This window comes from Neopsephotus bourkii, unplaced genomic scaffold (genome assembly GCF_033783945.1).
Source record: "Neopsephotus bourkii isolate Nb327-2 ecotype Australia unplaced genomic scaffold, CSIRO-AGI_Nbou_v1 NB_1638, whole genome shotgun sequence".
NCBI lineage: Eukaryota > Metazoa > Chordata > Aves > Psittaciformes > Psittacidae > Neopsephotus > Neopsephotus bourkii.
The window spans coordinates 9,428,486-9,453,281 of NW_026902113.1; the positions used below are offsets into that span (position 1 = coordinate 9,428,486).

The window sequence follows — 24,796 nt, forward strand, 5'->3', positions numbered from 1 at the left end:
TGGAAATGCTTTGTAAATGGGACCATTAAAAGATTATATTCCATTTGATTCACATATACGCATAAACTGTTTCTGGAGGAGCACTCATTAATACAATCACATCAGCCTAACAAATTTGCGTACGGATGGAAATTTCTCATACAAACTTAAATAGCAAATTAAACACACCCACACACACAGAGGCATTACCTCTTAATAAGCAACAAAAGCTGAGAATGACAGGATGTTTTAAGCACACCCTAAATTCTCCAAACACCAGAAATCTGTATTACCAGTAGTATTTTGTCTCTTTGGGAAATGCTGGTTTTACATTGACTGTGTTAGTAAATAATTGTAAAGCTCCTTCTCCCTATTCTCTGACAGATCCTGCTGTGCATTTTCTCTCCTGGATTACTGAGCCTGCAGAACACAGATCAAGGACATGGCTGATGATCCTTCTGTAATTAAAGCTCCCTAGTGCTGCCAACACAAGTGCTATACAAAGCACAAAGTAGAAAGTGCCTTGCCCTTTTCTGAGCCCTTACAATCTCTTATGCAGGCAGCAATCACAAGCCACTAGAGAGGAAGAAAGAATATAATTTATTTTTACTTTGGGGAAGAAACTGGAAGATATTACTCAGTTTATATCAAAACTAGTGATGTCTGCCAACAATCCTTCTTATATATTCGACACATTCTTATGTGAGTTTCCCCAAAGGGATTCATCATCCATAACAGCAGATACTTATGTTTAGCCTAAAAATTAACTCACTAAAATTAAAATGGTAAGAGACAGAGAATTTTGCAGACATTTTCTAATAGAGACTGAAGAAAGTTGCCTCACCACTCTGCTGTTAAAACCGGACACAACAGATTCCAGAGAAGTCTGTATTTAAAAGATGAAGCTTGTGTTTGTTTGCATGGTAGTTGACTTCCATAGCTCATTTATAACAATCAATCAGTAGCAAAGCTCCTGCAAAATGAACAAGCCTTGAATACGCATTACATAGAATATTAATTTCAGTAATAACTGAGTACTTGGAGGCTCGCATGTAAAGAGACTAATGTATTATACATCTCACACTATTATGCTGTGAGAGGTTAGAGACTTTCAAGCCTTACAAGACAGACACCATAAACTGCATATTGCATTACTGGAAGGGAGAATAAAGACTGAATGTACAAGACACACAAATTTAAGATTACCCCAGAAAAATGTCAGGAGGGGAAAGTGGACAGCTTACACTGTAGAACCACTCCTTGAAAGCAACAAACTGTATCTGCATTATTGAAACTTTTAGCAAAACAGTCATAAAAGTATCTGCAACGGAATACTGCAGCCCACAGATTATCAACACCTACCGAAATCTCAGAGATTATTTTACAGGTAAAAGTAACTGAAGAGATGCACATACTGCTGGTTTAACCTATGAATATAGGTGCAAATAACTGCTCTCAGGCAACTCACACAAACCACCACCCAACCCTTTTTTGGCATCCTCAGTTGATGATGCATTTTCAAGACCTTCTGCAAGCTCCCACTCTCAGACTCATTCAGCCCAAGGTGAATTCTGTCACTGAACAAAGTCCAGCAGTTAAACAGAAAAAAAAGATGTCACTTCTTCATGTGTGTAAGTAGACAAAGCTTTGTGTGCAAGAATTCATCCCTGTTCTTCAGTAATCAGTGTTGTGCAGGTAATAGCATGCAAAGGGACTACTATGAATTGTTAATGAACAGTTACAAAGCAAAGAGGAAAATTACAAGGATCAGTTTGTGACATTAACTGTACACAGTTCAGATCTTTCTGCTAAGGCAACTGGAAATTTCTGTAGAAAAGGTAAGGGAAAAAGCTAAATAAGTTCAGGTAAATGAAGACTGAAGATGTCACATACCAAAATTTCCTTTAGTTACAAGTATGAGTTTAATTGTAAGATTATATTATGATCATCTTAAACCTACAGCTGAGAGACCAGACCAAATAGCACAAGGTAGAGTTCTATTAATTTTAATAACGGAATTATGAAAGCAACTAGAGGCCTCAAATACTTTAGGTTTTAAACTTAACAAATACCACCACAAAAACATAACCAAGCAATATAGACTTTCAACTGTGTGTGATCCAAATAGAGCATATGCAACAGTGCTTGTGGAAATCGCTAGACAGACAAGGGGAACAAGCCAGGATGTCCTGTTTGGCTTCAAAGTTGTTGCTCTAGAAGGATACAGATCTTGTGCGGATCTTATGTTACACCTACCAGTCCTGTGCGGATGTCGATGGGTACAGCAGACAATTTGAAACAGCATCAAATCCCTATGTGCTAACATCTGACTGTCACCTAAGGACTAACTTCTTAAAACACAACTAGATTTAACCATTCCTCTGAACACCTAAAAGCCATTATTTCCAGGCAGTAAAAGGATGTGGTTATCACAGGTATCAATATAGCAGGGTATGAACTGCTTGTAAAACTGTACAAACAGTAGCATATACTCCAAGTGAAGACTGACTTGATACCAAATCCTACATGGATGTTGTAACCAGCTGCATCTTTTTCTTCTGATGCTGGACTCCCGTTCTTCGGTTAGTCTTTCTGATATGTTGGTGCTGTAACAAATCCTATTTTTCTTTCCTTCTGCTTTCCCTTCTACAAAGTGGTGATCCCTCAAATAACTCAGATGTATATTTAATAGCAAGGAACAGCTCTTTTTTGAGGAAATGGAAGAAAGCAGTACTTCAGAACACTCCCTTCTCCACCTCAGAAACTAACAACTTATTTAAAAACTAATTCTAGAGAAGTACACCACCAAAACCATGGCTGCCACTGAACTATTTTCTTCACAATGCATCTAGTAAGATATATAATGCAGAGTATTTAAACACACTTCTCCTTCCATGGCTCATGGCAGTTAGCTTAATACAGGAAATTCCAGATACTTTTAAGGTTTGAAAACACTGAAAAGCACACAAGGCAGCTGGCTGACCATTCAGGATCCACAAAGGATACAGTACTTACCTTTGGAGAACATACTTTATTTAATAGAATGTTTTTGCTCCAATATACAAAATAAGGGACTGTAGTCCCAATTAACATTTACATAGTTACACAGCAAATAATTTCCACCATTTACAACAACTGACGACTTTCCCACGCTCCCCCCTGTATTACAGCCAAGAAAAAAAAAGCCCATAATGTTTTACATATCGATCAGTTGTATTTTGCACTTTTCTGTCTTTTCAGTGTTTTAAGTTGCAGCTTCTGATACCAGTTTAATTAAGAACTTACAATCATTTCAACTGCACTAAAATAAAAATGAAATATACAATTTGGAATACTATCTCAAAGCCCCTGTACAAAACAAGTGTCAGTATCTTATAAAAATACATAGCAGGAGTAAAACCAGTGAAACAACAAAAACATTTTCAATTTTGATAGCGCATAAACTATTTAGCTACTAATCTCAGCTTTTAACTACACTTAAAAAAAACCCCCAAAATCCAAACAGAAAAAAAAGAAAAAAAAAAGCGAAAAAAAACCCCCAGATATTCAATTAACAAAAAGTAATGTGACAGTTCTTTTACAATACTGTACCTTTAGTATGCAAAGGACTTCATCCTTCTAACATGCACCATTATCCAACTGATTCACCCCTTAACCTTTTTGCCACTGAAAGCTGAAAAAAGGACTGCAAATTACTTGAATCCCTTTAGAAAAATCCGATCATATTTTCTGCATCTTGCACAGTATTTGAAGCTGTACTTTACAATGCTGGTAGTTTAATCATGATACACAATTTTCTATAAAAGAATTCCAGCCAAACCAAGCTTTAGAAAGCTTTAGAAACTTTGCATTTTACAAAAGCAATTTGTTACAGTATGACAGTTGCTAAATAGCCCAATTTATTTAGTGACCCTGTTAAAGATTTGTTGAACTGAGTGAACAGGTGAAGTCATTTCCTGAGCTAAAAGATACAGGTAAGTAAATAGTCAGTTATAGCAGCAGACAGGAGACATTCTTTTTAAAAGTTGTAACAGTATCAATAAAATAACATTAGAAAATGACAATAATGTAAAAATCACTAGCTGAAGAGGGAGTGACAAGGACATCCAAGACCTGATTGCCATAATCTGGAATGCACATCCCATGACTTTCCAGAAATTACATTCAGCTACTGTCAGGCAACGTCCTGGTAAGTGGAAGAATGTCAAATCACAGTAGTTCACAGATCAGGTGTTTTGTCAAAATTAAATCTTAATGCTATTTCATAAACCTAAAGCAAGATGAACTGCCTAGTTTCCGAAACTTTCACTCTAAGGGACTTAAGAATTATTACTTTTAGAGGAATGTGGTATCTTCAGTCTCGCAAAACTCCAAACTTATTTCTTCTTACCACTCAGACATCATTTATACTTGAGACCTTGAGTGGCTTTTGAGAGTCACCCATGCCACTAGGAACAGAAAAAGATCCATTTTTAAGAAAGGGAACAATATTATTGAAATGGTTTAATTTATCTAAACCATTCTAATTCGTATGAACCATTAACAACCTATTAAAGAACTATAAGACCAGTATACCACCACTGCACCATCATTTTCTTATGATATGTATTTTTGAGGGCTTCTAATAGTTTGATCACCTTTTTTTTCACCCATTAATGGAAAGAGGATATTCTAATTTATTAAAGTACCTCACTTAGATACCAGTTCCTCCAGAAGGAAATCTCTCTTCTGTGTTATCCATTTTTTGACAGATATCATAAGCACTATTTTTAGAATTTATATTGGCTCTTGCTTAACATTCAAACATAATTAGTTTTAATTCAAATTAATATATAAAATTTCCAATACTTGTTAGAATAAAGGACAATACACAAGATCCTAAGTTACAATAATTTATAAATAAAAATAAACTATTACAAACCAAATCTTTCCCCATACGGAGATTAAAAGCCATAATCTTGACTGATTGTTCCCGGTCATACATTATAAATAACGTAAGCTTCTTCAGAGAAGCAAAACGTACTTGCCTCCCTGACACCAGTTTATATCTTCAGTTAAACGACTACCATCAAGAAGGCAATTGTGTTGGGCCCAGATATATCTTCTCGCTTACACATTATCCCCCGAACCTCATTCTTTTAAACTTAAGCACAGGAATTTAAGTTCACAAAGAGTCCTTTACCTTTTACACACAAAGTCTGTATAAAATACAGATTTCTAATGCTCCTATTGCACCAACCTGGCAGCGCAGTTAGAACCTGATTCAAATTCCACTGAAGTCCATGAAAGGTTCTCCAGTGACCTTAATGGGTTTTGAATTAGGACCACAGATACTAACACACTAACAGAAAGCTCCTGCAAGAGTGGCTGGTATCTCTCTTTTTGCTTATGGGATGCAGTGGAGATGTGTAGTCAGCATGATACCTGAGCAAATAAAATTAAAATGATACAAAGGTTTCAGTAATCCCAAACTCTTTGCTTAGTTGTGTGCAAACTGTGCCACTGCCCCTGGAGCTCCCTGCTTTCCTTTTTCTCAGTGCTTCCTCCATTCCAAGATAGAGATGTGAGACATGAAAATCTCTCTTCACTACAGTTTCCCCTCAATCCCGAGACTGATAGAAGAGGATGTAACCGGACTCAGAGTTCTTTGAGATGTCTGATGTCAACCCGTAGAATTCTTCAATAGCTTGTGCATCAATTTTCTGTGTGTAAAAAAACAAAAATTTAAAGAATATCTTGCATAGCATATACATGACATGAATTTCCACCTAAAAGCTACTATCAAAACAAAAATAACTCACATAATTACATAAAGTAATAAAACCCAAATAATTCTTCAAGTTGTTATGCTTTGGTTTCCCATCTGTCATCAACTGCACAGAAGGCAGCAGCTATAGATATTTTTATATATGCATTTTTAAGTATTAAGTGAACCTACTTACTGTAAGTGCAATCTTACGTGCACTGCTTGCTCAAATTTCACAAGGAAAAGTTTTAAAGACAACAATATCCCATTAAGACATTTATCAATATGAAAAATGTAAGTACAAACTATAATTTCTAACTCTGAGCAGCATGAGCCAATCCAATGCAGAGGAGAATTAAGAGAAGGCAGAATGACTGCTTGTGATCCTCTTAGCTTAGAAAGCCTCCTATAATCAAAATGTGGGGGAAAAGATGCAAAACTTCGGTTGAGAAGGTGAAAAGAGTATTGTCTGCTTTTCACTGTCATCATTTTCATCTACAAAAGAAACTGAAACTGAAAGCATGCTCTCTTGCCACATTTTATGTCAAAGGCAATTAGGCTACTAACAGCCAAAAGACAGAAAGATAGTTTTCCCTCCACTTAGGCAGATTTTATTTGAACTCATTCCCATTACTTGGAATAAGATTGTTTTACATTTAAGAACAAAAAAATTTATTTACTTTCTCTTTAAGAAGGGCTAACAGAAAAAAATACATTACTGCCAAGTTACTGCTTTGGTACTGTAAAGACTGTCCCTGATGTTTGTGAAATGATGTGCAATTTACTACAGCTCTCTCTCTTTTCCCAGGAGAAAAGTGAACTTCTGACCCTATCAAGACATTTCACTTTGCTGTCTATCTTGCTAAGACACAGGGGCAATCCTTTTACTTTCCCAACAGTTCTGTATACTTCCATGTCTGACATTTCCTACATGAAAAAACATCCATAATGTGGCTTGGAGAGAACTCTTCAATACTCGACTTGCCTGCCAATTAACAATGCAAGTCCAATACCTGTCTCACTCATTTTTCTTCTTTTCAATCACACAGATTTTTGTGCATTGTAAGGAAAATATAAACTATTCATTTTATAAATTGGATTCATTCAAATAAAGGCAGGAAAAGGACTTGGACAGCAAAATCATACTTCTGTTCATGCATAAGCAGAGACAAGGGGAACAAAAGGAACACAACAGAACTAGCAAAAACCGTGAGATGATACAATACAGGCAAACCAGCAGCTCCTGCTCTTGCTCTGAATAAAGAATAAAATACAACTGGTGAAATGGAAAGATGACAAAGTCAAAATTGTTGGAGGGAATTCTGCTGTTCCAAGAAATTAGTTAAAAGATTTTTATTTTTTTTTGCTTTTTTTTCTTTTTAATGAGAGTAACTCCTGGAAGCACAGCTAATATTGGCAAAAATACCATCAGAAGCAAAAGGCTCCTGTTTCAGTGAATAACTTGACAATTTTAGGGTCAAATTTCAAAAATCTGAAGTTTCTACCTATTCTGAGTTTTGTTACACCTTCATCTGAAACAATCCAGGATACCTGATAAAACAGATGACCACACTGATCCGTTCCATTAAATCATAAGCTCCTAGACAATATGAACAAATGACTTGTTCCAATGAACTGCCCTCAAAAAAGAACTGCGGTAAAAGCAATTTATCTGTATAGAATCATAGAATAGTTAGGGTTGGAAAGGACCTTAAGATCATCAAGTTCCAACCCCTCTGAAATGGGCAGGGACACCTCACACTAAACGATATCACCCAAGGCCTCGTCCAACCTGGCCTTGAACACTGCCAGGGATGGAGCATTCACAACCTCCTTGGGCAACCTATTCCATTGCCTCACCACCCTCACAGGAAAGAACTCCTTCTGTATAGAAAATCTAAACTTCCCCTGTTTAAGTTTTAACCTGTCACCCCTTGTCCTGTCACTACAGTCCCTAACGAAGAGTCCCTCCCCTGCATCCCTACAGCCCCCTTCAGATACTGGAAGGCTGCTATGAGATCTCCACGCAGCCTTCCCTTCTCCAGGCTGAACAGCCCCAACTTTCTCAGCCTATCTTCATACAGGAGGTGCTCCAGTCCCCTGATCATCCTCATGGCCCTCCTCTGGACTTGTTTCAACAGTTTCATGTCCTGTTTATGTTGAGGACACCAGAACTGCACACAATACTCCACGTGAGGTCTCACAAGAGCAGAGTAGAGGGGCAGCATCACCTCCTTCGACCTGCTGGTCACTCTCCTTTTGATGCAGCCCAGGATACAGTTGGCTTCTGGGCTGCAAGCGCACACTGCAGCTGGCTCATGTTCATTTTCTCATCAACCAACACCCCCAAGTCCTTCTCCACAGGGCTGCTCTGAATCTCTTATCTGCCCAGCCTGTAGCTGTGTCTGGGATTGCTCTGAGCCAGGTGTAGGACCTTGCACTTGGCATGGTTAAACTTCATGAGGTTGGCATCAGCCCACCTCACAAGTGTGTCAAGGTCCCTCTGGATGGCATTCCTTCCCTCCAGCGTTATCAACTGAACCACACAGCTTGGTGTCATCGGCAAACTTGCTGAGGGCGCACTCAATCCCACATGTCCATGTTGAACAAGACCGGTCCCAACACTGATCCCTGACGGACACCACTCATTACTGGTCTCCAGCTGGACATTGAGCCATTGACCACAACTCTTTGTGTGCGGCCATCCAGCCAGTTCTTTATCCACCGAGTGGTCCATTCATCAAATTGATGTCTCTCCAATTCAGAGACAAGGATGTCGTGTGGGACAGTGTCGAACACTTTACACAAGTCCAGGTAGATGACACAAACTGCTCTACCCCATCCATCAGTTCTGTAGCCCCGTCATAGGAGACCACGAAATTGGTCAGGCAGGATTTCCCTTTAGTGAAGCCATGCTGGCTGTCACCAAGCACCTTGTTGGTTTTCATGTATCTCTATTTGCCTTGTATCCCGGCCACAGGAATGGCTTGTTAAACAAAGGTGAAATATAATGGCCATAAACAGGGAAGCTTCTTCTAAGTATAAAAAACAAAATGCAATTCAAAGTATTCAAAGTATTGCACAGTCAAATTGCAAGGAGCAGCTCTGCAGTCAGCTAATGCTTGTTTAGACTGGGTTGAACACTCTCCGTTAGCATACCAGTCCTTTTACTTTAATTAATGACGTACACAGGGCGGGGGCAGGGAGTGTGCACACGCTCTGGTCAGTATGAGAAAAAAGGGCCATGGTTACACAAAGCTTACCTCAACGATATCATCATCAAAAAGCAACCAGAAATCATGACTCTTCACAATTGCAATATAATGTCCTCTGTTAGGGCCACTGTAGAATAAAATTAGGAAAGAACACAGACAGTAACACATAAGTATGTAGGAATACATTTGATTAAATTTTTTTCTTGGAGAAAAGTGATATTTAGCAGTAATTAAAACGGCTACCACTACAATTTCTGCTTTTCCTTTTTTTCCCTTCCACTTATATCATCTTCATAAAAAGGTCCTACTTATCTCTACATGTAATATTGTGTTAAAAGAGGGATTATAATTTCAAATGAGGGACAAACAGCACAGGCATTGAAAATATAAATGAAGAGACAGAGAAATGAAATTAAAAAAACAAATCCCAACCTATTTCTGATCTTCAGAAAGAAGCTGCAGAGCTGCTGTTGTTCATCTACAGTCTCTATCAGAAACCTTTTTATATGACCCACTGTAAGCAAAAACTGAATTAAACTGACAGTTTAGAGTCAAGAATCCTCACAGCAACAAGAAGGGCTCACAATTAAACTAAAACTGTTATAATGCACAGCTCTTCAGTTTATGGCAGACAAGAAATTTCTCCATAATTATGACAGAAAAAAAACCAACTCTAATGGTGTCCTTTTTCTAATCAGGTTTCAAGTAAGGAAATAACACACTTTCTGAAATAGCTGAACCTTACAACTCAAAATGGAATGCTACTTAAAGCAGTTTTGGAACTGCCTGAACTGGCTAACAGCACTCTTACAGATTTTATGTCTAGATCAGGGAGGGAAGGTTGCCACCTGTGAGGGACATGTCTGTGTACCAAACTGCATAACTCAATAAAAACAAGGTTTGTATCGTGCCATGGCTCTGACAATGCAGTCCCAAAACTGCAGATTGAATGAGGGAGACAGAAACGGTCAGAATTTGACAGAATGGTCAGATATGGACAGAACAGATTTTCCCTGTAATCCAGAACAAGAGCATCCAGGAAAACTATGGCACAAAGGCTTATTTTTCAAAACTGTCCTGGCCAACTTGAGTTGTAGTCATCTTAGCTCTACTGTAATCCTAGGTCTATCTAGGGAGGAGTGGAAGCGTGAGTGAGAACATTGAGGGACTGGAGCAAACCACCCAAAGAGGCAGTGAATCAGCACTCCTAGCCACCAGACCAAGCACAGTGCAATCTAATATCAAAGTTAGCCCTGCTTGGAGCTTTAAGTAGTTGACTTCACAACATAAATTATTCTGCGATTCTAGATGTTAAACCATCACTTCCATCTTCAGGGCTTATATCTACTCAATAAGCAGTTTGTAGAGCAGCCCTTTTTAAGACTTGAATCCACAAGAACATTTGCTGAACACAGCAAAATCAAATACAACTCTTAACAGTCATATTTCAAAAGCAAGGAAACAAAAGTAATCAACAAAATTAGTAATATATGGATATATTTCAGAAAACGTTGCTCAAGCCTTCAAAAGAAAACACCCTAAAGGAAATGCATTGTAAAGGAATCTGTTCCATAATGCCTTCCTTCCTAAGAAACTTTTTTAAAGTGATCTTTTAATGTTATTAGAGCAACATGATACTGCAAGTTTGGGGGGGGAGGTTTAAAAGTAGTTAAGTTCATACAAAGATCTGTGATGTGAAGTAAACCATTATCACTTTTCACAATGAACTATCATGGCAACAAAGCCATATGCTGTCAGGATTGGTACCATCTTCCCACAATGTTTTCTTCCCTAAGAAAGTTTTCATTTAAGATGTCTTTAAATGCTATTAGAGTTATGTGGCAGTGGGTACTTTGTTCTGATTTTTAAACACAGTTATGCTACACAAAAATGCCTGCATAAAATAAGAGTTATTACCTTCCACAATGAACTACCACAGCAACAAGGTCATACATTCTGTCAGGATTGGTGGCATCTCCTGAGGTGTTAAATAAACGAAGCTCTAAAGGAAAAACTACTCTATAAGAGAGTTTTGTGTATCGATGCAGCTGATCCATGTATTTAAATCTCTTCAAATGGAGAGCTAGAATCATAGGCAGCTTTTTTACTTTCATCCTGAAAAAACAAACCAAAAAACAAACCAAAATCCAACAGTGTTCCCAATATCCATTCAAAATATTCAGTTGATATCAACAAACAGGAAACCTGTCTTACTGAAGTCTTAAAATAGTTCTGCAAGCATTAAAAGAAGCTCAACTATTCAGCTGTTTACAAGTATGTCCTGTGTTGCTAAAGGTGGATTTTAACAATTGAGAATTGCAAATGCATTTAGAACAATCAGCTATAATACGTAACAGCCATGATGAACCCATATAGTAATTTAGACATAAAGACCATATAGCACAGAATTTCATTTTTAAATGTACCTACTTATAGCTTTCCTGAGTTCCCAAAGGCAAAACCTAGATCCCACTTGGCATACAGTGGAGGTACTGCAACAAAGTTGTTCCAGGTACCCTGTTCCAAGCCAATTACTCAGTAAACCAGCCAAGTCAAACAAGCTTTTTAAAGTAAGCCACTTTGCTACATATGTATTACTCCAAGTTTTCATATGAAGCCATTCATTTAGCATCCCCAGGGGTTATAAAAAGCACACTGTTACGCATCATACCTCATTCTACCCAAACAAGATAATGCTGTGCTCTAGAACAGTAATTTTGTACAAATATTGCAGCATTACTTTATGCCAGTCAAAGCCAGATTACCTAGTTTTACTGAGAGCACACTGGCCCCTTTCCCTAGTTGGAGGTATTGAGATCTTGCACCAGTGCCTACAAATCCTCCTCAGCCAACCACAGCTTCCTGGCAGCAAACAGACTTCCACTGTCTGGGCAATGAATCTGCCCACACTAAAAGAGTGGCCAAGCTGGAGTGCTCTGCTTCTCAGCACAGCTGATTACCTTAGATCAACACTGTGATGAATTTCAGCCCTGAAAACTAGCTCAGCAACCTCAACAACACAGCCCAGGTTTCAGACTTGTCTACTGAGACCATATTTTCAGAATATCAGGAATTATGTCTGTATGTTTCTCAAAAGAGAGGGGCCTGGGGACAAACTCCTTGAAAACTCACCTTCCTTCCCTTTTTCTCATTAAACTCAGGCTGACACTAACCTGTAGGAAAACCCTGCTAGACTCAATTTTTCTCCATGGCCTGCAAATGAACTAGGAAATGGAAAAAGCAGGAAAAGGGCAGAAAGATGACAGAAGGAACTATTTTTCAGAAAGGTTACAATTTATTGCATTACTGAGATATAGATACAATTTCTGCTCCATTTCTTTTTTCAAAATGATGTCCTTTTCTTGTAATGTAACTGTGAGAATAGCTCTCTCACTGGTGAAGGGATCCGGTACACCACTTTTGCTGAGTAGAAACTATCACAGATAAGCTCCCTGTTATAGGGACCAAAGAAAATCATGACTGTAGTGAAACTGAACTTAAGCCTCACATGAAGAGCACAAACGATAAAAGCTGTGTTTTGTCAATATGGCAGTGCCTACAGTACAGGTTTACATCAACACAGCTTATATCGGCCAGAAATCACATTACCTCCTCCCACACAGTAAAAGAGCTCAGGCAACAGAAAAAACAACAGGATAGACCTGGCTTCACAACCCTCTAATACACACCAATTATTAAGCTTAGGCAATGTGTGAAGGCAGACTTTGCAGATGAGACATGTCAAAGCCATGTGCTGAATCTATGGTTAAACCAAATAACCAGAATCAGTGGCACAACCAGTAGAGCATGTCAGTGTTCCCACCCCTTCAACCAAATACCTTCGCAGATAATAAATACCACACAGTACACAAAATCAGAGGTTTTTCAAAGGTGCAAGCAAGACTAAAAGGATTATTAGGCAGACAAGAATTGGTTTTAAATATAATGTATTTCAGGCTTCTACAGAGCTCCTGATGCTTTTCAAGAGCACTGTGAAGCAGACGTTTAGCACAACTAACTGTGCACTTTTAAGAAACTGGAAACTCAGTTAACAAAAAAAAAATTACAAGCCCCTTTTTGATTGAATCCGAAAAAAAAGTTCTATCAAACTGATTCTTACAGCAATTGGAAACTAAGTTATTCGTAAGTGGAGGGAGAGTGAGAAAAACTAAGGGAAAAAGAACATTCTCGCCCTGCCTCATACCAGACGCACAAGGAAATCAAGAGTATTTTCATGAAATGCACAGGTTACTTTTTGTCCTCCTGGAATCCAATGTACCTTTTGTGTGCTTCTTGCTTACTGCGACATTCTTCACAGTAGTATTTGTATTCACTGCACAGAGTTTCTGTGTTGCTGAAACCCCTGATGAAAAAAAAAAAATAAGAAATGCTACGGATATGATTTTGTTTTCTGAAATATACATAAAAAGATGTACATTATAAACATAATTTTATAGTATTAAGTCTACATAAGCTAGAATTGTGAGCTTTTAGTTTTACTTCCTGCTCTTTCGGTTAAAGATAAAAGACAAACTATGAAAATTCAGATTTTTGTGTCTACCTTAAACAATGAGTGATTGAAGTATTCTGCTCCACATCAACTGAAAGGTCTAAGAAGTCTTCATCTTTGCTGCTTATCTGCATGAGAAAAGAACCAATAGATTATAGTTAAACCAAGTTATATGAATTTATCTCTGTTTCTCAATACCATTTTCTATGGACAGAATGCCTCTCTTACCTTATAACAGCCTTTTAAAAATTGTTATAAGTGGCCTTTTTATTTCAGAGATCTGCTAGATCTGTTTTGGTTTTTTTCAGGAAGACGGAAGTGTGTATGTGCCTGTGAGGACATGTAATGCCAGTTGTCATTATGCTGTGACTGCAGCTCAACACTATTAACGCCAAGTTCCTCGTACACCTCACCCTTTTCAAAAGAACACAATCATCTCCTATTTAGCACTTTCACCACTGTTCTTCTCCTATGATTCCCTCCCACTGAGGGCTGTGTATTTGCATGTCACAGTGTCCTTAATAAACAGCACAAATACTTTGAAGCCTCTTCCTGGTTAGATTCACACTATTAAATGAGCAGCAGATAGCAAATTAGTTAGCAAATGAGAGCCTGGGACTTGGTCTGATAGGGACAGAATAGTACAGAGTCATTTCTTACAAAAAGAAATTCCTAGAAGGAGAGAATATATTCCATTACCAATCCTGAAAAACGGTGGTGGATGAAATCCACAGCCGCCCTGAAAACCAGCTTTGTTATCAAAAGGTTTAGGAAACAGCAGTCTGCAGCCTTAACTTTTGTCTGCTAGTGTTTCCTCTCTAGAGATACTCAATGCCACTGTTGAGAATGTTCTCTCCCTTTTATTACTCCTAGGTACAAAAGTAAATGCTTTTAGAAAAGATGCCTGGCTGCAGTTGTTGATTGAAAGCAGGAAAAGTTAAACAGCTACCGAAGAACTACTGTAAATTGATCTTCAAAACATATGAGATCTGTTCCCTTTCAACTCAGAGTAAAAAGAGATTTGGGATTTTTTTCTTCATGTCTCATATCAAGAGATAGCAAACACACCGTTCCTAAGGACAGCATACATGGAGAAAAAAAACGGATACAGATAATCAACTATTTTTGAGAATTAATGCCACATGGCAAATCAAAAACTTCTGAAATTAAGTTAAAGCTTTTGGAATTACCAAACTTAAATTCATAATACTAAGAACTCAGGTGGAACTCATCTTTGCCTAGGGATTAAGAATGGCTCAGGAAAAAGCCACATTAGTTCCAGAAAATACTCTGCTGCATTCTTCAGTTAGGACAGCTGGAATTAAGGACTCGTGATCAGTGTTATTCAGACATGCAATTAGAGAATTCTTCCTCTCTTGGTCTAATAAAAAAAATTTCCATGAACCAACAAAGATTTCACTGGCAGCTTTATCTCACACAGGCGCTGTAAGTGCAAGGAGGAGATGGAGAAGATGAAAGGGCTGCGCTGCACATGGTTAAAGAGAGATCGGTACTGAAACCAGAAGTTCACAAAAAGAATCTTTCCATTCTTACAGATAATGCAGCCTTAAAGAACCTCTCTCAGGTTAGATGATCCATTGTGCACTTAGGATCATAAAGAACCATTAAAGGCTGTATTGAAAGAACAGCCAACTGGATTTTTTTCCATCTATGTTGATAATTTAGAAATGGCTAGTCTTAAAAATAAAGAGGTTTTGAACATTAGTATTTGAACAGTATTTTTTTTGGTCAACATTAACTCAGCAGCTTTAATTAAACAAAAAAATCACCCTCCACTCTGACCAGCCTGCCTGTCCCCCTGCTTCTGCAGAGGTTTTGTTTCAAATAAACACCACTAAGGTTCTTAGACTAAAGTCACCAATGCTATATATATATATATATCTATATATATATCTTTTAATTATATAACTGCACTCAAATTATAATATATATATACTCAAATATAATTGCACTCAAACAGCTCAGCTGTACCCTGACAACCAATGTCACAAAGAACAGAAAACTCAGAAGGCTATAATTCCTGGAATTTTTATCTCTTTCAGTCTGGAATTTCACTAGCAATGTGCATCAGCTTACTGACAAAAACGGTTTTGCAACTGTAGGCTCCCATGTGTGCAAAACCAGAAACTATTTTTAAATGAAGCTGAAACAAAAGACATGACTTATCTTGGGTTTATTAAGGGAAAAAAAAAAAAAAGAAAAAAGTAGGGCATAGTTAACACTTCTATAGTACCTATAGTACTCCCAGAAGAGAGACTACCGAGATTTGCCTTATTGCCTTCTCTCAGTCCAAAGTAGAATTGAGCCAGGGCTTTATGCCCTACAGAGTCATTTGAACACAAGACCAAGACCATCAGCTGTAGAATAACATTATTGATACATTTGGTGCTTCTGACCCAACACAATTTCCTATTTAGAAGTATCGCCCACATTTATCTGTTACAGATTTAACCTCAATGTGGTCAACTACATTATTTCTTGTTTTACTGTTATGATTTCCTTAAATTGTGTGAGATAAGTCTGTAAAACCAAATAACTTCTGGATCATTTTTATCAATTAGCCACAAAAATTTGTAACATTCACTTCATCATACTACCTCTACCCAGGAAGGGAGAAAGCGTCATAACACGAAATCACATTAAAAGCGTGTACAGACAACTTGCAGCCCATGTTATAACATTTACTTTATGTGTGGCTTGACCCATGACACAAATCTTCATTAAAGAATCATATCTATGTTCCTTATATCCACTGTCCATACGTAAACTGAAGATAAATCTTTAATCAGTTCATTTTTTTATCACAAGGATGGGCTGAGATTGTGTGTCCTGGAAAGAAGCGCTTTTCTACAGTCAGGACTACACAAATTAGAACAAAATCTTGCCATGGTGATTTTAGGAACACTGAGAAGGTTTGGCCAATTAGAAGATACTCATTCTCACTTAGATATATTATGCTTTGCGTTTATGCATGCATTAAATTCCAAATTTAAATTAAAAAAAAACCTAAGGTTATTGTCTTATCATTAAAAAGCACTAATTCATCCACTGTTGCTGTGTAATCTTCCACATGAGCTGCATTCAAGTACTCCTGACATTTAAATTACATTTCTTAACACAGAACTAGTCTAAATGCCAACAGCTTCCAAAAAACATTAAAACAATCATATATGCTCACTATATTTGAAAGTAAGATAGTATTCACAGCAATAGTACTTACTTAATGTGTCTAAATCTATTTCTAAGCGCTCATTTTCAGGTCACTCTGTTTTAATTATAAACAAGCTGATATACTGAATAGACAGAAGCTGATAAAATAGTTTGCAGATTATTAGAAATCGAAATTACTACTATTGGAAAACAAAGGCCCTAATATACTAAAACCTCATGTGCATTACAACACTGAATTTAAAATTCAACTGTCCAAGGAGGCACAGTGGCAAACAGACATGGTGGATCCTGTTTAGCAATAGCTAACAGAAAAATAGAACTGACCCATCTTAGTAAAATTCAAAATTATGATAGGCCTGCTAACTAATAAAGTATGCTGGCAAAGAGCATATCAGCATTTAAAAACTGTATTAAGGACTATACCTAGATCAAAATCCTGACAGCAGTAACTCATGATGCCATAATAAGGAAAGGAAATGATGTCAGTCATGTTAACAGGCTCAGCTAAACTCATGTTTCAAGAAGAAAAACAAAATCAGTTCAAGAACTAAAAGAGAAGCAATTGACAACTGCTATGAGATAGTTATTAGAGAGGTGAAACTCACCAGGAAAGAAAATATGGTAGCCAGAAATCATCACCTAAATTACGCAAAATACCATGATCTGCTAAGGTCTGTAGGTACATTATATATGACATTAGGAAGCTATTTTCTTTGAAATAAAAGAGAGGTGGGTATTTCTAGAAGATGGAGAAAATCCCATGTGAAACATACAGATTTAATTTGATTAATTCTTCCTTTCCAAGGTCATGCTGAAATACATTCATTAGCTAATTAAGTTAAGCAAAATAGGCATGAAGTCATACAAAATACAATCATTTAGTTTTTTTATATCTAAGGCATAGATCATAACTGTGATTTTCCAGCTGTACTGCTTTTTCTCTTTCTCAAGCTGCTAAAATTCAATTATGATTTTTTTCTGAAATATATGCTTTTTCTTATTATAGAGCTATTTCCAGATAAAATTTTATATAGCTTGCTCAAATGAGTAGTTTATTTCTCAGGGTCTAATATCAGAATTCCTGTGAAAAGACATATAAAAAAGCATTATTTTTCCTGCACATTGTTATGTTCTTTGAGAATCCCAGTCTACTGTCCCAGTGCTAAAAGCCAACCACAGATTCTTGATTTCAGTGGCTTTAAATTTAAAACTAGAAATTGCTGGAAGTTGAATCACAATACTTATTACCACTAAGCATGACATTAGGTCATCATGACATTAAATTTGAGAACTCCACATCCCCAGGTAGCAGGCTTCATTGCTCTTAGGGATACATTGATTTAGCATTCTCTAATCCAAATTTTGAAATTCACAGAATCATAAAATCTTAGCTGGTTTGGGTTGGAAAGGACCTTAAAGATCACCTCGTTCCAACCCCCCTGCCATGGGCAGGGACACCTCCTTCTAGATTAGGTTGCTCAAAGCCCAGTCTAACCTTGCCTTGAACACTGCCAGAGATGGAGCATCTACAGCCTGCCTGGACAACCTGTTTGTGTCTCACCACCATCATAGTAAAGGATTTCTTCCTAATACCTAATCTAAATCTCCCATCTTTCAGTTTAAAACCATTCCCCCTTGTCCTGTCACTGCATGTCCTTGTAAAAAGTCCCACTCCAGATTTCTCGGAGGCCCCCTTTACATATTGAAAGGCTGAAGATGATCTCTGATCTCTGATCATCTTCATGGCCTCCTCTGGACTTGCTCAAGCAGGTCCATGTCCCTCTTGCGTTGGGGCCCCAGAGCTGAAGGCAGTACTGCAGGTGGGGTCTCACAAGAGTAGAATAGAGGAGAAGTCGATTATGATCACACTGACAAAAATTCAAGCGAGCATTTTCCTAATATCAACATAACCCTTTTCCTACAGTTCACGAATGAGTCGCTCAAATTTTCTCAGTAACAACAAAAAACTGCAAATGTTCATATGAACATAAGATTTCTAAAGAAAAAAGCTATGACATTAGTCTGTTGAGATAAATGAATAAGGAAACATGAAGTTCTGAAACAAAGAAGAATTCATTTTATGAATTACATACAGACTTACAGTTTCACACGTAAGACATCTGGTTTCATTAGTTAATGTTCCCTGAAAGATTTCATGAACCCAGGTTGGGTCTGGCGGGCTGTTATTTTCATTGTCGATGTTGCCATTAGGTAGGCGACCATTTTGCTTCTCTTGTTTTCTTTCCTCTTGCAAGATATCCGCAATTGTATTTAATAGATAGTTTAAGAACTCATGTGCATCCTGCTGCATGTAGTTATCAAAAAGCTCTACAACATAAAACAACAGAAGAGTTTTTATTTGATTGGTTAGTGCTATACTACAAAAATATTTTTAAAAGAAGTCAAATTTCAAAACCAGTCTTTATTTGTCTTTATTTCTTGAATTGTTCATGATAATACAAACCAACACAAAATTCATAAACTAAGCCAAAAACATAGGGGATGGGAAGAGGAGAGGGCATGTCAGCTTACACTCCCAGAAATCTCTCACCTGATGGGAATTAACAGAGGGGTGAGCCATTCTGCAAGCAAACTAGGGCATGATTCAGCTACTGAAACACAGGTGTACATACAGTGCCACCTGAAATTTTACAGCTCCTCCCATCCAGCCTCCACATGCCAGTCCATGATGATTTCACTCTCCTACAGGGGCTATGATATCTCTGCCAAGCTTAGGTCAATGTCTTGAGTAACACAGGGCATATCAAATGGCATTAGACACTGATACTTTCCATAAATTAACCGAGAACTTATAACAGGAAATGTCTCCTCATCTACATGAAGTTTCAATGTCTGTATGAGAGGGATAAGGCTCTCAACAGACAGACATGAGCAGCCTCACCTTCAAAAGCCCTGGCCCTCATGGGGGACTTCAATCACCCCCAATTCAGAACATTCCTGGAGTGAGTTGATGACAGCTTCCTTCTTCAAGTGACAGAGGAGCCAATGAGGTGCTATGCTGGACCTTGTTCTCATCAACTAGGAGAGGCTGCGGGGAATTTGAAGCTCAGGGGCAGCTTTGCCTGCAGTGACCAAGAAACGGTGGACTTCAACATCCTTAGGGTGGTGAGAAAGGTGCACAGCAAGATCATTACTCTGGACTTCATGAGAGCAGACTCTGGCCTCTTCAGGGTCTACTTGGTAGAGTACCATGGGATGAAGCCTTGGAGGGAAGAACGGCCCAAAAAAGCTGGTTAATGTTCAAGGATCCCCTCCTCCAAGCTCAGAAGCAATGCATCCCAACAAAAAGGAAGTCCAAAAATGCCAGGAGGCCTGCATGGATGAAAAAGGAGCTCCTGGAGAAACTCCAGCACTAAGTGGAAACCTAGAGAGGCTGGAAGCAAGGACAGCTAGCCTGGGAGGAACACAGAGAAACTGTCTGAGCAGCCAGGGATCAGGTTAGAAAAGCCAAAGCCCTGACAGAATTAAATTTGACCTCAAGGGCAACAAGAGCAGCTTCTACAGGTATGCTGATGATAAAAGGAAGAATGGGGAAAATGTGGGCCCTCTCAGTAAGGAAACAGGAAACCGGAAACCTGTTACCCAGGATATGGGGAAGACTGAGCTACTTAGTGACTTTCTTGCCTTGGTCTTCACCTGGTAGTGCTCCAGCCACACCACCCAAGTAGCAGAAGGTAAACATAAGGACTGGAAGATTTAAGAACCACTCACAGCAAGTCAAGAACATGTAAGGAACCAGAAGGGGAAGGTGATGAGGCACTGGAACAGGTTTTCCAGAGAAGTTGTGAATGCCCTATCCCTGGAAGTGTTCAAGGCTGGATGGGGCTTTGACCATCCTGGTCTAGTGCAAGGTTTCCCTGCCTGTGGCAGCAGTGCTGGAACTAGATGATCCTTAAGGTCCCTTCCAACCCAAACCACGACAAGATCCTATGATACGTTCTATCACAGGAAGAACATGAAAAATAAATGCTCAAAACATTGTTTTATTTATTTTCACTTTTAGGGTTTTAAGTCTACTGCTCTGTCATAAGCACAGTGTCATAAATACTAGCAATGAAAGTAAGAAGACTAAAAATCTAGAGATACTGATACTTTTAAACAAGTATTTTCTTTCTTTTTTAAGTAAGGTAGTACTTGCAGAAGCCAAATTAGCTTAAAGTTCTAGCCACAGCAGTTTTCAAATAAGAACTTCTAGTAATAAATAGATTTGCCTTTCAAGATGTGAAGTATTGCTTCTAGATATTGGTATATGTGACACCTTTATTACTGATGGACCTGCTGGATAGATAATAATGGATTCACCATGCTTTATGTTTCATGTACTCACTCTGTCAGCATTTCTAAGCATAATAATTTTAGGATTAATTCAGTGGAAGGGGAACAGTTTCACATACTTGCAATGTATAGCAATGATATAGATTAAAGCATAAAGTTGAGCTATTTCTCACAAGTCTTCGCTCTGGCTTATGTTCAAATTGGTACATTGTTTATTGCAGTCCCCTGGGATATCAACCTGAGAAATTCCCTGCTGCTACAAATCCTCACATAAGGTATGGGGCTAAGAAAACCATAAAGGCATTGAACCAGATTTAGTAATAGTTACTACTTCTCTCTGACCAGGAATTGTTACAAGTAAATTTACTTGCCAACTTAAAAAGCATTCTATATCACTAGCTAATATCATGCAAGTCTTTCAATGTGCAATTACTTCAGCTAATTATAACATGCAATTTGCTTGCAGTCCAAGAATATACTATGAAACTGGCCTTCGGTGGAGGGATAATTCCCAAGACTGGAAAGATGAATGGAAAAGATACTCAGTGAAGCTGAAATTATAACATGCATACAGGTATTACTTGGAAGCTTTATTATCAATCACTTGATGGCATCCAGAAGTAAACTTCAAAAAGAAAAAAATCCCTATTTATGAACAAAGTAGAGAGAACTTGATACTCATCTAGATAATCTGGAGAGGTTAAGTAGTGCAACAAGCCAGCTGAGAGTGTGAATCAAGAAGTTTATTTAATTAACTACTACACTACTCTTGAGAGTAAGTTCCACTCTGAATCTATCCAACTGTAAAGTCTTTATTTAATCAAGTAAATCAAGGCAGAACAAGAGCTACAAGTCTCTTGAGGTTAAACATTTCAGAGGTTCTTCACAGCATTGCATCACAGATCTCTCAGGTCTATGTGCCCGGTCACTAAATTAGCAGTAACAGAATAAAAGGTACACACTGTTCATTTTATGATTAAAGAACTTTAAGCAAACGTTACAGTATACATTCAGCTGACTTCAACCCAGCAGCTGCTTCCAGCCAGTTAAGCTTTAAGGTCTTAATACATGTATGCTGTATTCAGACATTGAAAATAAAAACTGAACAGCAGCACTGTAGTCTGGAATATATTATCTTCTCAGTCATCACCCTGGTATAGCCAGGTAACAACTGAAACAGAACCTACAACTGGTGTTGCATACCTCATTCATTAATTATCTCTTCTTTAAAGCTCAAAATTATATACCTTTACAATAATCACTTCATAGCATATATGATGACCATGTAATCGCTGCCTGACAATTTAGCCATTTATCTGTAGGAAAGGTGAGAGTATTATCATTAAAAGAAAACCAAAAAAGCCAACAAGAGCTGAACTTTCTCATCTGATTTCTCTAAGAGTTTCCAGTTGCCTTCTCCCACTTAGAATGATGTAATTAAGCATTAAAAAGAGCAGGTTTTAGAAAGAACTTAATGACTCCTGTGGCTTACTTTCTGCATTCCATTTGAACCATTCTCCACGTTTGTTGTATTTAATCAACATTTGTTGATATAATGAACTATTTCTGTAAATGCATCAACATGCAGGCATATTTTTCAAGTATACTTACCAAAGAACTGAATGACAGTTTCCATTCTCCATAGGAAAGAGACTGTACATTATCTGAGAGCCTTTTTTAAACAATACTATTACAACTTATGGTGTGCATTTACTGGAGGGGTCACTTCGAATTAGGAGTGTCATCACAATATTTTATTTCTTGTTTTTACTACAGAGATGGTCATCATAGCATTTAAATACTTTTTTGTTCTGCATATATAGTCTTGCTGAGATTACAACAGTATGAACATGCAGCTGTGTTAAATAAGGTATCTTATACCGTTTATTCAAATCCATTATTTGTTTTCTGGAGAGGTTTTATGTTATATTTTTATATAACTGTATGCAAACTGAGTACTAGATTACAAGGCTTCATTTATATTTTAACATTGATTTTCTAAAACATTCTGACCAATTAGCCCTGCAGATAAGAAACCAGAAACATTTAAAATATCTGGAAATCTCTTGTGGTTCAGGCTATCAAATACACTTCAAAAAATAAGACAAAACTACTTTGTGATTTTAAAATTCATTGATCCTTTAAAAAGTAGCTCAAGCTATGTACCATAAATTCTAAATGAATGTTAAAAATTGTGGGGTTTTAAGATAGATTCTTGCAGGAAAAAGTCTTACCGTCCTTCCCACACACTCAGGTTGGGAGACTGATTCCTGCATCCAAAGAGTCATGTTTTTTTAAACACAGAGCAAAAGTTGCGCAGTGAATTTTGATTGTAAAAAGACAATTCATAGAGAGGCAAAATTAGCAAGCAATATCCTAAGCAGCCCCTGACAATACACAGAGTTCTACGTGAAGTGAGACAGACAAGGGTTCTCTCTAAACAGCTCCAGGGTTACACCTTTATTCTAGGGAGACCTCTTTATTATACTGTAGCACTACAGTATATTTGCATAACAAATATATAGGTATCCCACTATGTCAGCTTCAGAATTAAATCACAATAGCTATGGTTATTACACAAGAAAAAAGAAAAGTAGTTACCATTTTCTTTTCGTAATCTTGTTATAAATTTCTTGGGAGGTATTACTCCAACTTTCTTCTTCTGGGTTGCAATACTGTGGAACAGATCAGCTAAGCATGTAAGGAGATTCTCTTTTTTTCTTGGTTGACTCTTGTATGCTAAGACTTTGTCTCGAAATGGTCGACAAAAATAAAGTGCCTGAAGAACTGAATTGCAGTAGCAGGTATTCCCAAACTATAAAATGAGAAAGAGATCTATTAGCTTGCATTGTATTACTGTAGAGAAGTAAAATTTAATTCAAAGCATAGGAGAATGCATAAGCAGGGAAAAATCTTCTGCAAGTTGTTTCTTCTTGACTTTAAAATAGTAAAGCATATTTCTGTTTTGCAAAGGATTAACAAGTACACCGTACATAAGTTCAAGAATAACCGAGGTCAATTTGAACAATGCTATCTAATTCTGTCTCACTTGTAAATTTAACTTATTAGTAATACTTTGCATTTACTTGGGTCAAAATGTTCAACAAATACCATCAAGTTCGCAGCGCCCAAAATATCCCCAGGTAAAAATAACTATCCATCTACTTAAGTCAGCCACAACAGTAAAGAACAGGCACAGCACGACCTTATACTGTGAAGAAATTCAGCTTTTACTGTGAATAAATTGAAAGCCTCTAAGACACTTCAGAAATCGGATTCTCCATATCTTATTAGTGGTGATCACAGTCAGAAATAATGCTTTAACTTGTTCCTCAGGTTTCAGTGACACTCATTTTAGGGTGACAGGGCATGTAATGATACAAGGGGGAATGGCTTTAAGCCGAAAGAGGGTAGATTTAATTAGATACAGGAAGAAGTTCTTTACTGTGAGGGTGGTGAAGCACCGGCACAGGCTGTCCAGAGAAGCTGTGGCTGCCCCATCCCTGGCAGTGTTCAAGGCCAGGCTGGATGGGGCTTTGAACAACCTGGTCTAAAGGAAGGTGTCCCTGCCCATGGCAGGGGGTTTGGAACCAGATGATCTTTACAGTCCCTTCCAACCCAAACCAGTCTATGATTCTATGATGTGATTCTACAACAGGACTGGAATTCAGGAGTTTTCTAGAAACAGTGCAACATGGCCTCTTCAGGTTTCAAGCTGTGGCACTATCAGTAGTTTCAAAGCAAGACTGAAAGTTAAAAAAATGCACAAACTGGACATGCACATTTTGAAGGAGGCAAGCTACTGATTTGCCAGGGGGCAAGCAGAGTCAGCAGGAAAAGCATCCACAACCCCCTTTG

General features: G+C 37.8%; 1 protein-coding gene across 1 annotated transcript in view; it reads right to left on the bottom strand.

Moving 5' to 3' along the window:
* Positions 1 to 2,990: 2,990 nt before the first annotated feature.
* The window catches only part of USP12 (ubiquitin specific peptidase 12), a 39,275-nt gene continuing 17,469 nt past the window's right edge, over positions 2,991 to 24,796 (bottom strand). Inside the window, exons 3-9 of the mRNA XM_061374619.1 lie at positions 23,540 to 23,753; positions 18,744 to 18,970; positions 13,502 to 13,578; positions 13,220 to 13,303; positions 10,858 to 11,055; positions 8,989 to 9,067; positions 2,991 to 5,681 (exon numbers count right to left, since the gene is read on the bottom strand). Coding sequence (XP_061230603.1) covers positions 5,580 to 5,681; positions 8,989 to 9,067; positions 10,858 to 11,055; positions 13,220 to 13,303; positions 13,502 to 13,578; positions 18,744 to 18,970; positions 23,540 to 23,753 — 981 coding nt within the window. The 3' untranslated portion in view covers positions 2,991 to 5,579. The remainder of the gene's footprint in view (positions 5,682 to 8,988; positions 9,068 to 10,857; positions 11,056 to 13,219; positions 13,304 to 13,501; positions 13,579 to 18,743; positions 18,971 to 23,539; positions 23,754 to 24,796) is intronic.